Source organism: Manis pentadactyla, chromosome 6 (assembly GCF_030020395.1).
Source record: "Manis pentadactyla isolate mManPen7 chromosome 6, mManPen7.hap1, whole genome shotgun sequence".
Classification (NCBI taxonomy): Eukaryota; Metazoa; Chordata; class Mammalia; order Pholidota; family Manidae; genus Manis; species Manis pentadactyla.
Genome location: NC_080024.1, coordinates 135,942,257 through 135,957,434, shown reverse-complemented (window position 1 = coordinate 135,957,434; position 15,178 = coordinate 135,942,257). Strand labels below are relative to the sequence as shown.

At 46.4% G+C, this 15,178-nt stretch overlaps 1 protein-coding gene across 2 annotated transcripts in view; it reads left to right on the top strand.

Annotated features, from left to right (window-relative positions):
• MYO5B (myosin VB) overlaps positions 1 to 15,178 on the top strand; it is a 350,447-nt gene that overhangs the window by 223,201 nt on the left and 112,068 nt on the right. For both annotated transcript variants that reach the window (XM_057504168.1, XM_036918614.2), the window contains exons 13-14: positions 3,968 to 4,090; positions 4,831 to 4,914. In XM_057504168.1, the coding sequence (XP_057360151.1) occupies positions 3,968 to 4,090; positions 4,831 to 4,914 (207 nt within the window). The remainder of the gene's footprint in view (positions 1 to 3,967; positions 4,091 to 4,830; positions 4,915 to 15,178) is intronic.

The following is a 15,178-nucleotide window of genomic DNA, read 5'->3' as shown; positions in this document are numbered from 1 at the left end:
GGCAGGAAGGCTGGAGCCGTCAGAGAATGGGAGGTGCTGCCTGCCTGGAGAAGGTGTGTGGACTTGACTCTGAAGGCTCTGGGGACGCAAGGGTGTGAAGCAGCGGGGATGGGATCAGGTGTGAATCGCTTCTCAGCAGAGCTCTCTGGAGACTGTGAAGGCTAAGCTGAGAGACTGGAGTGCGGAGAGCAGCCGGGCGGGAGGAGCAGAGGTTCAGGAAGGAGGTGAGCAGTCAGGGCCGCAGGGGCCGCTGCATGGCACAGCGAGGCTGCTGGTTAGAGCAGTTGCAAGGGAGTTGTCCGGGAGAGCCTCAGAGGCCAGGCAGTGGGGGTGGCCCGTTTGAATTCCCTCCCGGAAGCTTGGCCATGAAAAGGAGGAAGTGGGGGAGGAAAGTGGGGGGAGCGCGAGCAGCTGAGGATTCGGCGAGAGGGAAGACAGTGGACCGGGTCCTCAGGAGGCCGCGGAGGATGGGAGGGTCGGGTGCCTATAGATGCACCTGAGTTTCTGGACATAGAGCAGGAATTTGAGGTTTCCTGCTTGTTTCTCTGTGATGGAGGAAATGAGTCATCTGCTAAGAGGTGGCAGGGTTAGAAGCTTGCAGACAGGAGGAATGGCGCTCCTATAAACAGGGAAGAGAAACGCCAGGGTAGGTAGGCCTGTTGGCAGAAGCCAGAGACCATAAATTGAGATGTTGGTGTTACTGAGGTCAACTTCCAGCTTAGATCTGGACACAGTGTCTTACTCTGTAGAAGTGAACACTCATGGTGAAATTTTATTTTATTTTTGAGCAGTAATACAAAATTATCGGCAGGACTCGATTAAGGAGAGAAGAGTTGATGTGCGACCTTAGCCTGCCACCCCTGGAGGACAGGATGGGCAGTAAGGCTGGCCTAGAACGGGTGTTTTGCTGAGCACAAGGAGAGGTGTTTTGTGAGGGTGGGAAGTAAAGGCCTGGGACTGGCATTAGGGATGGCAACTGGGTGGTGGGGAGGGAAGGAGTCATCTCACCTAGAGAGCTGTTAGGATAGCAGGGTCCTGGGGTCCAGCAGCTTCTAGGATTGCAAGAAGGATGCAGAGGTATGTAGGGTGGCATGGTCATCGAAAGATCAGCCATGGTTGGAGTTATCAGGAGCCCACAGAGGTATGGGATGGAATGAGACAGTGAGTGACCAGGCAGGCGGTCATTGGTGGCAGTGGCCCAGGAAGATGGGTGAGAAGCAGAGATGAAATAACTGGCTCTGGGGTCCCTACCAGTCATCTCTTATCAGCTGTTGCATGTGACGGAAACAGTTTTTGGCCCCAAGTGCTGTCCCAGGCCAGTGACGGCAGCCATCTGTGACAGTACAACTTCTGCCCAGGGTTCCAGAGAGCACCTTGGAGAAAGTCGCCCTGGACCACAGGGTTTATACCCTAGGCTACTGGGCAAGTGCGGCTTAGTAAGCCCAGGACTCCCCTCCCCTTCTTTATTTTAGAATTCCACTAGCTGAGTAAAACCAGGTTTAATGTATTCAAAAGCTTTCCTGAGATGTAACTAACATGCCATACACTCTTTAAAATACACGATCCAGTGGTTTTTAATAATTCACAGAGTTATATAACCATCAATACAATCAATTTTAGAACATTTTCATCATCCCATAAAGAAACCCATTAGCGTTCACTCCCAGTCCCTCAGCAATCACTAATCTACTTCCTGCGTGTGTGGAGTTGCCTGACCCAGGCATTTCATACAGATGGGACCTTCACTTTCTGCTCTGACTGGTGGCCGCCACGGCAGGTCAGGGACTACGCCTCTGAGGGACTGTGCCCGCCCAGGGGAGGACAGAGCTGGGATCCAGGCTCCTGGTCCAGGACCCTCTTCACATTTCTTTGAGAAGAGAGTAAGGCCACTTGTACAAAGCCACACGTACCTCCTTTTTTAAAGGATTTGTTTCTGCATATTCCAGAGCTACTGAAAGCTGCAGTCCAGATTTTATCAAAATACAGGATGTGCTTTCTTTCTCCTACACTTGTTTCAAATCTACTTTTTTGGAGATGAGTGCCTTTCACCTAACCCTGCCCGCAGAACACCCTGTTGTCAGGCAGGACAGCACACGAGTGAGGAGCACCCGATCTGGAGCCAGAATATCCTGGTTTGAACCCCAGCTCTGCTACTTCTCAGCTGTGTGACTTTGGGCAAGTTACCTGACCTTACTCTCTCTCGGGGTTTTTTATCTGTAAAATGTGTATAAACATAGAGCTACTCCCATAGGATTATTGTGAGGATTAAATGAGTTGATCTAAAATGTAAAGAAACTGTCAAATAAGTGTTGTGGGCATTTGCTATTAGTATTATCTAAGGATTTTAATTGTTGTGAATTCCTGCTGGCCTTTACTTTTAGTTGAGGACTAGGGATAAGAAGACACACCCTTGTCAGTAACTACGTGCACACGTAATGTTTATTGTTGGCCTCCCTTGCTCCTTGATTCAGGCCAGTCGAATTAGTGGATATGTAGGATTATGGAGTCCTCCAACAAAAGTCAAAACAAGATGATTTTGATATTGGCAAACAGAAGTGTTGGCCCAGCAGGGGCTTCTCATCACCATCTTACCTTTCCTGTTGTCTGCCACGCTAACCCCTTTCTTTCCCTATACCTGGTGTTTCCAAACACAGGATGCTTAGAGACAAATATAAAATGGTATATAGAAAGTGCTGAATTAAATATATCTTGACTACCCAGCACAATTAATAGCCTCCTTCAAGACAAAGTTTTCTTGATTTATCTATAGTGCCTAGCACTGGATATTCAACACTAGTTAGACCAAGTTAAAGAAAAATCTGTTTGCTCAATATTTGAGAAATTTATTTTAGGTGTGTAAGCATTTTTCTTATGCCACAGATTATATTAATGTACTAAACAAAGCCCTTTTAAAATGGCTAATGCAAGGGTTATCTTCAGTCCTGCCTCATCCAAATGTACAACCTGAAGTAATGAAGGGCAAGCCAGTTAGTGACCCATGACTTGAACGGGAATGTGCGGTGGTGCTCAAGGGCGATGGAGGAGGGGGCACTTCCCAGTGGAAGAGTCACCACCATCCTCGACAGTTTGAATGGTGGTTACAGTGACTGTGTTATATTTTCAACAAAGCAAGATGTTTTTTCCTTTTGAAGCTATCTATTGACAAGGGCTGCCCTTCAGAATTCTTAATGTAGTGAAATCTCTAAATTTAAATATAGGGGAGGCAGAGATAGTATCATATAGCTCAATTACTGGGTACTTCATACATGGTGCATGGCCAGAACCCAATTCTAAGTTCTTTGAGGGAAGGAAAAAAACAGGCATACTCCTTGAACCCAGCAAGCTTACAGTTTGTAGCAAGACAATACACCAAGCTAACTGTGAACAATATTAGTGTATAAGAGTTTAACTGTGGGGAATTCCAAACTGAGATCAAGTGTGGTTGGGAAAGGCTTCAGAGAAAAGGATGGACTGGAGCCAAGCCTGGATGGTGGTATTTAAATGAGCTTAGAGAATTTGGGCCTTCCTGCTGCAGGCCGGGCTGGGTGAGCAGGAGTCTGGCCCTGGAGGCAGACCTGGCATGTTCATGACACTGAAGTCACCAGCCCAACTGGAGGAGCGAAGCATCTTCAGATTTGTTCTGACTCTGCTCCCGTGACCTTAGCCTCCATACCCATTCTTTGCCATCTTTTTCAGCATCGGCCAACCAACAGGTGCTTTGCAGCTTAGCACACTTCCCAGGCACCCCAGGAGCCAGCCCACATGGCATGTTTGTTGAGAGCCTGCCATGCTTGCTCCTAAGTGCCCAAGGTCAAATCTTGTTTTCCACATCCAATTAGGGTCCAGGTCTACAACAGAACCTAGCCTCCTTGGGGTCAACTTATGGATAGACTCCGTCCCTCTGCCATGACTCTGTGCTTCCCTTTTCCTCCTCACAAAGCACTCTGTCCTGTTTGCGTTTTTGTAGGTCCCCAAGGGGACTGATCAGAACTGGGCTCAGAAGCTCTACGACCGGCACTCCGGCAGCCAGCACTTCCAGAAGCCTCGGATGTCCAACACAGCCTTCATTGTCGTCCACTTTGCAGACAAGGTGGGTCTCCTTCCTGTGACAGACTCAGTGCCTGGGTTAACAGGGAGCATTCCCCTTGGGATTCAAGTGGCCCAGAGTCCCTTGGGGAGGGGCCCTTCTTTCCTGTCCCCATGCCATCTCTGCGGTATGCCACTGTCACTACATGGCAGAACCAGGGAGAAAGGGGTGTCATTACCCAGTCCTATGCTTAACAAATATTTATTCGGGGTCTCCTTCCTGGGAATCTAGTAGCATATAAAATAGTCCTAAGTCTACACAACTGGGGCTGGAGAGTGAAAGGGAAGGACAACACAGAGGTGCTCTCATTTGGGAGGCAACTTTCCCAGTTACTGACATATACATAGCATTTTTCTATAAGGATTTCTATTCTGTATGCAGTAGCCTTGTGCTTCTCAAATTTTCCTGTGCATGTAAGTCACCTGGGGTCCTGTTAAAATGCAGATTCTGATTCAGTAAGTCTGGGGTGTGGTTGCATTTGCAGCCCCCCAGGGGCCGGAGGCCATCTCCTGGGAGCTCCTCTTGAAGACGTGTTTGCCACACAGTGACTCCTGAATTCCCGCTATGTAAATCCAGCTCACATCCTGGTTTTGAATTTTAAGTGGGAACATCTGCAGGTTTCCTCCTTACCCACATAAAACACTACGTGGCTGAGGCGGCACTAGCCAGGTGCTCAGCAGCTGCAGGAGGAACCTGGTCAGGCCGAAGCACGCACTTCTGTTTGTTCCCCTCTGCGGCCCCAGGTGGAGTACCTGTCGGATGGTTTTCTGGAGAAGAACAGAGACACGGTCTATGAAGAGCAGATCAACATCCTGAAGGCCAGCAAGGTAAAGAGCATCCACAGCAGGGAACTTAGAGCCAGCATGTCTGTAGCCAGAGCCGGGCAAGGCTGGCAGGGGGGGCCCCACTCTGGAGTGTGTGAAGGCAGAGAGGTCGGCATGGGGAAGGGGAAAGGGTCTCTAGGTTATTTCTGTCTGATAGCATTTGGGCATGTTCTGCCAGAGGGAAGAAAGCAGGGGAGGAGGTAGAGGAGGGGCCACTGGGAAAGATACCAGCTAATGGAAGGGCACGACGGGGACACGAGAAGTGACAATCAGGAGGAGGGGCAACGGTGAGTGTAATGATCAAAACGTCCTTGGCTTCCGTTAAGTTATTTGTCCTCATCTCTCACCTGCAGATGTAAAATTACTTAAACCCTTCAAATCCTAGTACCAGTGCATTTAATTTCTGTTTAGCTTCTATGGATCCTCCCTATAAGCAAAAACTTAAAATAAGTGGAATCGGGATGCTTAACCTTATTATTCTTGGAATGTTACTTTATATTATCTCCAGAATTTCAGGTATTTCCTTCTTGGGAGCATAACCAAAAGATAGCAAATACCGTGTACATCCTACAGGTAGGAGAAACCAGGCACTGATTCACGTAAACAAATGTTTAATAAAAACCTTGGGAGGTACTGCCCTAAACACACCCTGTGGCACACAAAGGTGAATAAGCAGATTCCACCCTCGGGGGGGGATCACATCCTCGTGAGCCGTGAGTGGGCAGAAACACAAAGGAACGGGAAAGAGGGGGCCTGGGGTGTGGGGCGAGGGTCCTGCAGCCATGGTGGAGCCTGGGCCCCCCCCATGGCTCCCGAAGGCCAACCCACTGGTGCAGGAACTGTTGCCAGCTTCAGCCCTTCCCAGGGAACCCAGAAAAGGATTCTCGGGGATTTAGGAGGCTTTCTCCCAGACCATGTGATGCAGAACTCACTGCAGGGCCTGATAACACTAGAAATGGCGGATTAATGTCTCTTTGTGATAAGCTTCAGATGAATGCAATGGGGTGAGGTGATGGAAAGGAGACAATACACCCAGCAAAATGGACCCAAGGCCATAGAAGCAAGTAAACCCCATTAAACCACATGCCCCCAAGGAAGGGTTTAGGGAGGACACGAGCCAGAACCAGCATGCAGGCAGCCTGCCGCAGACCCCTGCCCCGTGTCGTGGCTGGATATCTGGAACATCGGGGAATTAGTCATCACTGAGACTAATTTGTGTGGAGTAAAAATGATGGAATTCAGCACAAGATTAACCTCTCAGCTTGCCAAGTTTCCAGCTCTCTAGTCCCTGGTTGTTCATATGACTTCTTTTGCAAAGGTTGGGGGTTGGGGGTGGGGCAGGGGGCACCACATTGTTTGCATAAACAGCTTAGACCACAGCCACAGAGAGAAGTAGATGGGTTGAGCATTGGGAGCACCTTTTCCCATCCTGTGTTTCTTAGAAGCTTAGAGGCCTGTGACCTCCTGTTAGTGTGGTAGCGGCCTTAGAGGGCTGAGAAACTTTCCTGTCTTATTATAAGTTTCTCCTTTCAGGTAGGAGCACAAACAAGGGGTGGGAGAGAGTCTGGTATTTTCTACTAAATAGAGTTTGGTTCTACCATTGTATTGCTTTTTGTCTTAATTTGAGTCTCCCTCAGGCATCCTAGAATCTAAACAAGAATCTCTCATAGGTAATGGTGTGAAGGTTTGGAAGGTGCTATGGAAGAGAGTAATAGGGTTTGTTGGCAGTCTCCAAGACCACCCCAAATTCAATCACTTGCTAAGAAGACTCAGAACTCAGCACAGTTGTTCTTGAGGCCACATCTTAGTAGAGCAAAAAGATGCAGAGCAAATCACAAAAGGAAAAGATACATGGTCCAGGGGAAGCCAGGTGTAAGCTTGCAAGAATGCTCTGCCAGCAGAGATGGAGTGTGCTCAGCACCCCCAGTGGGGAGTTGTGATGACACGTGTGGAGTATCCACCAGGGAAGTTCATCTGAGCCAAGGCACTTGGGGTTTTTATTGGGAGTCGTTCTGTAGGCACTCTTTGCCTAGCATGTACCAAAATTCCAGACTCCCAGGAGGAAAGCCGGTGTTCAGCACACACCACATTGTTTGCATGAACAGTTTAGACACAGTGAACTATTCTTATCAGGGATTGGTGAAAACCTTCCCCAAATCCAAGCTCCTGGACACCAGCCAGGGGGGGCAGCCTTGTAAGCAGGCCTTTCCAGGGATAGCAGTCTCAGACCTGCAAAGTTAGCTCTTTTCTGTACCGAGGTATCACTTTAGAAGGGGGTGCTGGGTTTTTATTACAAATAAAAGAGGCTTATAAAAGATTCAAATAGTACAGAAACACCAAGTATTCTTTCCCATTCCTTCATCCACTTTTCCACAAATTACCATTCTGCATATAGAAGGATATTGTATATCTTTAAGATTAAAATGAATCACATTATACATAGTCCTCTCTAATTTTTCACTTAGCTTTATAGCTTGGCCATCTTTCCACAGGAATGTGTATCAACCTCTTTTTTAAACAGCTGCTGGTATTTTGCTAATTCAAATAATGCTGCAGTGAATGTCCTTTGCACATATCTTTGCTTATACAATTATATCCGTCAGGCACATTTTTAGAAGTGTAATTGACGGTTCAAAGAGTACCCACATGAACAGTTTGTAAATACTGCTAAATTGGAGAGTAATATCGTCTGTGGTCTACCCTAAAAGGTAACTGAACCATTCTCTCCCCATCTCACCTGCCACACCTCTAGCTTTCCCCTTCACCAACTGATCCTTTTAAAGAGCCCTCAGAGGTGCTGGGATGGCGGCCAGCGGCACTGAGATGAACCAAGCGGGGCTCTAGGATCACTGGACCCCAGCAGGAGGGCTAAGAATCCTCCACTCTGAAACCCATTCCAGCCCACTTCAGACATCCCCAAAGACAGAAAGCAGAGATCGATGCTAGGTCACTATAAACCTGCAGGTGGGCTCTACACAGGCTGCAGCTATAAATCGGAAAGTGGTTCCAAGTGTGTTTTAAATCCTTTGGACAGATGGGCATCTCTGGCAGCATTTTTCATCGTTACATTGTTAAAGCTCATTGTTTACTGAGCCTCTAACATCATCTTTAAAATGCTTAGTCTTCACAGCAGTCCTATGAGGTTTTTGTTTCTCTAACTCCATGTCACAGAGAGAAAAATACAGACCTAGAAAGATACAAGGCCCTATGGCATAGAGTCAGTGCCTGGGTTTTGTTGTACATTTTCATCTCACTAAGCAGAGATAAATCTCAAATCCTACATATATAAATTCGTTATTTTACTTTAAGTATTTTTGTTGAGGGAGACCTATTAGCTTTTTTCTTTTGTGTGGCTCCCCTAATAAGAAATTAACAAATCATCGTGAATAATTAAGCAGTATGGGACGGAGGACCCTGTGTACCTTCCAGGCCACGGGGGTAGGTTTGAAGAACTCTCAGCAAGAGCAGTGACACAAACTACTCATGAGAATGTAATTAGTAAAGCCGGTGACACTGCTGAAGAGATTATAATGTAGCTAATTGCCTTCTTGGCTATCAGAGCTATTAAATAGAGACTTCAGTGAAGAAATGCCTCTTTAAAACAGGACCTCACGTTTTTTAACAGACTGATTTGTTTTAGATACTAAAGATGGAGATTCCCCACCCCACCCCCACTATTTATTATACCAAGCAGTATTTTATCAATCTGGAAAAAAATCTCGAGAGATTATTTTTCTGAAGCCTTCCTATTCCAGGGCGGCACTGAGTGTAGGTCTGAGGGACGAGCACTGGGTCCGGAGTTGATGCCAGTAAGCCTCTGGCAGGAAGGGCCATCCTGGGCAGGATTACTGGGCAGCCAGGCCTGATGCCGCCTCTCTGCTCCATCCCGACAGGAGGGATCTCGAAACCAAAGTAGTCCTGAGGCCAGGGGGACCGTATCAGCCCCCAGACGGCCTACGCCGGGCTGGGGCAATCCCGAAGGCCCAAGCGTCACAGTGGAGTAGCTCAGGTGGCGCCCCAGTGCACTCACGCCCCATCTCCTTTCTACATCTTTGGCCTGACTCCAAGTCCTCAAGGAATGACAGTTTGTGTCCATTGCTTCCCACACTGGTATGTTCCTTATAAGTTATACACATTCCACTTGGAGTGAAATTTGCTTTTTAAAAAATGTATCACTTAAACAATTTTTATGTAACAGCTTTATTGAGATATAATTGACATACTACAAAACACTTTTAAAAGTATACAGAGTGATTCCTGTTTAAAATCAGTTTGTGCTGGCAGTTAAAAACTTCTACCAATGTTTAGAATAAACAGGTCACTGTGTAGGAGAAAACTTTTTGGTCAGTAAAACAAGATCAGCATCCTCTTTCCAATATCGGAAAATTCACCTTTTTTCCTTAAAAAATGAAATGCTGAAACTATTCCTCCAAAGCCCATTTAAATACTTTCAGACAAACAACTACTTACTTGAAAGTTGGAGATACTTTTCCAGAGGGTAGCACTGACCATGGAAAAGAATTGATTGATAAGAAATGTATTTTTTTTATGTTTACAACCAGAGTTTTTAAAGATAGAATTTTTAGCTAGAGATTCCAATCAAATGGTTATTACAGCATGTCCTATTTTAGTTGTGTGTTTGTTTTAAAGGAAAAATACTTTATGTTCTTATAAACAAGTGAATAGGCAAGGTTTCCAAGGTAACACTTATGTATATAGTTATAAGGTTTTTAGAAAGTGTTTTCACACTTGTAGTCCCTTTTCAAATAGATTTGCCTCCAGCCTTAAAAATCTATATATAGACTTGAATAGCAGAGAATACTAAAGCCAGCACTTATAGACAGTTGGAAATAAGTGACAAACAGTATTAGCAAAGTATTAACTTTTTTGAAGGTATTATCTGAGTGTTTTCAAGATGACTGAGAACAAATTTCTAGCAAAGCCCAGGTGGAGGCTGTTCCCTAATACAGTTCCTAAGCTGAATTGTAGTAGTTCACTCACTGTTTGGTCAGCTTATAAACAGACTTTCCAATTGCTCTAAAAGCATAACCGGAGTTAGTCAATTAAAGAAAAAAATAGCTTTCTTTCTCTCACTCAGAGTGTACTCTTTTGCATGAATCCTCTGTTAAAAACTTGGTATAACCACTTTTTCTTTGAGACTTGGAGTTTGTTTATACTTGGGGACACTTCTGGGACAGGAGGTCCCTGTCCGGCCCAGCCCCTTTCTCCGATAATCATTGTTTCTGGCCTGGTCTTTTACCTTTGCCTACAGCCCATAAGGTTGAACATGTACCTCTTGGTCTTCTAGTCCTGTGGTCAGAATTAGATGTCTCTGTGTGTTCACTGAGATTATAAAACAAATTCTGAATAGAAGGTGAAGCCAACCCCTCCTTCCTAGTGTTAATATTGCAACAAACTCCCTTTGCTCTGCAGTCCAGAGATCCTACCACTTGCAAATGCAGTGTCATAGCAGGAACCTACAATTAAAACACAGCTTTTAAAGTAAAATGCAAATTCTCCAGACTAAACCTTGGTCATATTTGCTCCCAAATTGTCACACAATGCCATCATGGGTTAAACTCACTCTACCTTGAGCAGAAAAGTTTTTGCTTTCTGTTCTTAAGTTACAAATCCATCAAGTAAATAAAAGGCATAGCTTCACTAATTCAAGCAAGAGGAAAGGGGCTTACATTTATTGTAGAATCTGATTTCTTGTTGTGGAATCTCATTTCAGAGTTCCTTGTGTGGCTTTGATATATGCTCCAGACCTTAGAAGTTAATAGATTTTTCACAGAAAAGGCCACTTCTCATGATTTCTGTAATTAGCCCCCTCAAACAATATAATCATGCAGTTGGTAGCTTCTACCGATGCACTCAAACATCTTGGAAGTGCATTTCAAAAAACCTAGGAATTAGAATAGTATTTTCTTTAGACATGACAGGCTGAATCACTGATGTCTTTAAACGTGAACCTGCTTTCAGCCTCCATTTCCCTGTAGAAATTTCTTGGTGCCAATTTCTCGGTGCCAATCTGGTCACATGACCCTTTCTCACATGTGCTGCTCTGGCACCTTCTGCAGCACCCCCTATGCCTGGGCTGTCCTTTTCCCACCTTGTCCAGTCTCTTCTGTTCCTGCCCCTCCCCATGTTCCCAGTTAATATATGTAACAGTGGCTCTCTGCCATAGAGACAGTGCGGACCAACAGGTCCTTAACCAAGGGGTTACTGGGTAAGGTTTGTATTTAGAGAGAACACTGGCTCTCGGGTGGGCTATTTGGATGAAGGTGGGCCTGGAGGCAGGCACTCAAGTTTTAGGCAGCTGTGTTGACCCGGAAGAGGGCTTAGGCCTGGACCAGGGCAGCAGCATCGATTAAGAAAGCACTGCCGAAACATGACCCTGGACAGAATGTGATAATTACTGGGATGAGAAGTAGGGTGATGGCAGGATCTCTATCCCAGAATTGGGGAGACAGTGGGTGGAACATCCAGAGAATGGTACAGGGAGGAAGGTACTGGGCAGACAGCTGGAACTGTGGGTCATGGGGTGGAAAAGGGGCAAGACTGGGAGGCAGGCTGAAGCATGATAGTTAAAGCCATGGGCATGAATGAGGCTGGCCAGGGACTGAGTCTAAGAGAAAAGATAAAGGTGAGGATACAGTTCTGGGAAATGGCAACACAAAGGAGAGAAGTACAGGAAGATGGGCTGTGGAAGGTGCTGAAAAAGAGCAAAGAAGAAAGTAGCATTTGAGGACCATGGAGGTGCTGAGTCTGTGGGAGGAGGTCTTCAGAGACGAGGCACAGACCGAGGGTGTGGAGGCCTTCAAACATGTCAAGGATGGAACCACACCACTTCCCACACCTGGATATTGCACTTGGAGTCCCACATTGCTGTCGGGATTGGTTTCAGCAGCGCGGGGAGACCACAGACTGTGTGGTGGAGGCAGGGCTGCAAAGGGCTGAGCTGGAAAGCAGCGTCTGCAGACACCTACCTGGGATGGTGGCCTGGGGGGAGGGGGCCAGTGAAAGGAGAAAAGCTGAGCCAGGAAGCTTTTGATTGCAAAGGAAACTTGAACCGAGTTACGTGTTCAGGGAAGAAGCCAGTGAAAGGGGGAGAAAATGCAGGTGTCTAGGTCTGGGAATGATTTAAAGGAATCATCTCGTTCAATTCCCTCATTTTTATAGATGAGAAAGTTAAGTCACACAGCCAACTAAGTGGCAGAGTTGGGTGGAAAAGTCAGGTCTCCTGACCCAAGCTCAGCACCCTTTCTGCCGTACCCCTGTGCCTCCTAGGAACCTGCCGGGCCATAAGCCCTTCTCGCCAAGTCCTGAGCTCACGTAGCCACCTGTTCAGGCACCTGTCACAGGGCTTCACGTGCAGTGCGCTTCAGCCTTTGTCATGCTGCCGCCAGGTGGCCTTTCCCGAGAGAGCTCTGGCTAGTGCTCCCCAGTGCAGTATGTTGTTGCCTGGGCTGTCTGGGGCAAGTCCTGCCTTGACTGCCGACTTGCTCTGTGACCATGAGCGCTCTAAGTTTCCCCACCTGTAAAATGGCGTACGTTGTACTTACACCAAGTGGTGGCTGGCAGAATTAAGTGGGTTCACAGATGCCTGGCCCATTCTGAGTCCTCAATAAATGTTAGCTCCTACCCTTAATGACTTCCTATTACTTTAAAAATAAAGACCAAAATCTTCAGCCAAGCCCCTGCGTGAGCTGTCCCTCTTGCTTCCCCCTCCCTTTGTGTACCATTGCTGTACTGGCTTTATAGCAATTCCCTGAATGAGCAGGTTGCTCTACCCCATACCATGTTTCCTACTTGCTAAGTAACCAGCCAGCTCAAACATCTCTTCCAAAGAGAATCCTGTCCTGATTTCCCCTGCCCAAGGCCCCTGATTCAATATCCTTCAGCACGCTCATCTTGTCATTATGCTTTTAATTGTGCAGTTAATTGATTAGTGTTCACCTTCCGTGCTAGACCATAAACTCTGTGATGTGCAAGAGGCTGTTAGCTTTTGTGCTCCCAGTCCCCAGCACCGACTGTCTTTGTTGCATATCTGGCAGGCAGGCAGTGTTGGTGAGTGAATGAATGAACGACCATTCAGTCTACTTTCTTGACATTCAATGACCTAATATTTACTTTTCTTTGAAGGCACACGAATTGAGTACTAATGAAAGTCTGACTTTCCATGATGGTAGTACACACAAATTTTAGCCAGATTTTTACATCATACCTGAGTTGTCTTTATTCCTCCAGCAGCCTAGTTACCTTTGCTCTAAGCAGACAATATTTATGACTTTGAACTACCATGTGTTGAGAAAAGAGGAGGAAGATGAGCCATTTCAAAAACGCTGAGAATAGGAACAGGATTATCAGCTGGTAGCAGCTGAAATTGGGAAACCTCCTTAATGATCTCATTGGGGTGGCCCTCCATGCCACCTGCCTGACAGCGAGGCCCCAGAGCTGGGATTCAGGGATCACTTTACTCAGGAATATGTTTCTTATGCCTGTGGTGTCATGGTTGTCACCAGCCTGTCCCAGCCACAGTGTAGCCAGCGGTGAGGATGGACTCAAGCTGCCTACCAGAGGTGGTGATTGGCCTTGAGGTTATTATCTGGTGTTTTTAGACTGAACTTAAACCCCAGACCATGGAGTTAAGGACCCACAACTTTTATTTGTGTGCAGAAGGTGCTTCTGATGGCTGGTGTGTCTATGAACAAATGAAGAGTGCAAAGGAAGAATGGAACTTTGTAGCACATGTGAGCTGACTCCAGCATGCATGTGCACACAGTGATTTAGGTGTTTAATAACCCATGTGGTTAGCTCATGTGCAGTGGAAAATGAAATGCTGACTTGTGAGGTACAATTACTTTTGACTCTAAAATTGAAATCCTAAAAATGTAAATGGATAATACCTAAGGGTGAGGTAGGAGGAAGTAATTTGTATGTTCTGTTTTAGTTTAGAATGCAGAAGACACCCCCCTTGACTTGAACCAGCTGGTTTTGAGCACTAGTCAGCAGAACCCTGCACGCATGGGCGAGCACACTGGCCCTGCTTCTCTGTGACTGTGGAGGATCCCTGCCCGGGACCAGGCTTCAGCTTTGGTGAAGACGAGCGCTTTGAGCTGTGAATTCACACAAGTTAACCTTAATGTGCAAAGAATGCCAAGGGTCCCCACAGTGGGGGATGCTCAGTGAGCAACGCCTCTGCATCTCCCTGGCCTCTCACGGTGGATGCCTCACATTCTTGCCAGTGGTCCTATGTGTGTCCTGGGGAGGTCAGGTGGCAAAAGGGAGTAGGATGGTCACCATGTGTTTCATATCCCTAGTCACGTCACCCAGCAGCTCAAGCATCTTGCCTTTTGTTGCAGAAACTGCTTTTGCATGTACTCAGTCACCTGGATCTAACATCCAGGTTCTGAAGTTTTACTGTGTAACTAGCACCATCTTTTCTTTTGTCCAGACATCGTAACGTAGTAACATTGAGACGTCACAAGTTCTCAGTTAATGTTATAACTATGTAGTGTCAGGCATCTCTGGTGGCAGGAGGGGACAAGCCAGGGCCTACTGTAGATGGGAATATGAAAAAGCCCATATGTGATGCCTAAACCCTTGTTAGTTTCTAAGACTTTCTGAACACCCCTGAAATATTAATGTAAAGTGCTAATGGAGTATGCTGTTGAGTTATTTTGTGAATTTTGGACCTATCCCTTTATGATTCTTTTACTTTCCAAGCTATTGGCATGGTACACAGTAAATACCCAAAGTAGGACTGAATTTGTAGGTCTGGAAAGTTACATGTGGCACAGTATCAGAGCATAAGCTGACCATTGCCGCCATCAGAACCTGTGGCCTTACATGAAGGAATGTTGCACGTTAAGCTTTCCTTAGCTTAAGTCTCCTGCTCTGAATTTGACAATGTTGTCTGCCAGAGGAATGTCTCATGAAGTGTCCTTTGATGTGTTTAATGTTCCTTCTTTCATGATGACGAGGACCACGTTCCTACCTTCATGCCTGGGAGTGGATCACTTTCAAAGATCACGGGCTCCACCACACACCTCCCTGAAAGCTTCCTTAATAAGGCAGGAAACTGTGCAGATACCTTGGAGATAAAGAAATAGTTTATGACTTAAACCATTTGTATTTCCACTTCCTTGATGTTGCAGTGTCTAGGTCAGGGAATGGCCGGAATACCTTTGTGTACTGAAATAAGCTCTGACCTGGGCATGCAGAGGCTGGGCTTCCGGCCCTGTGTCGGCCGTTGCCAATGGCC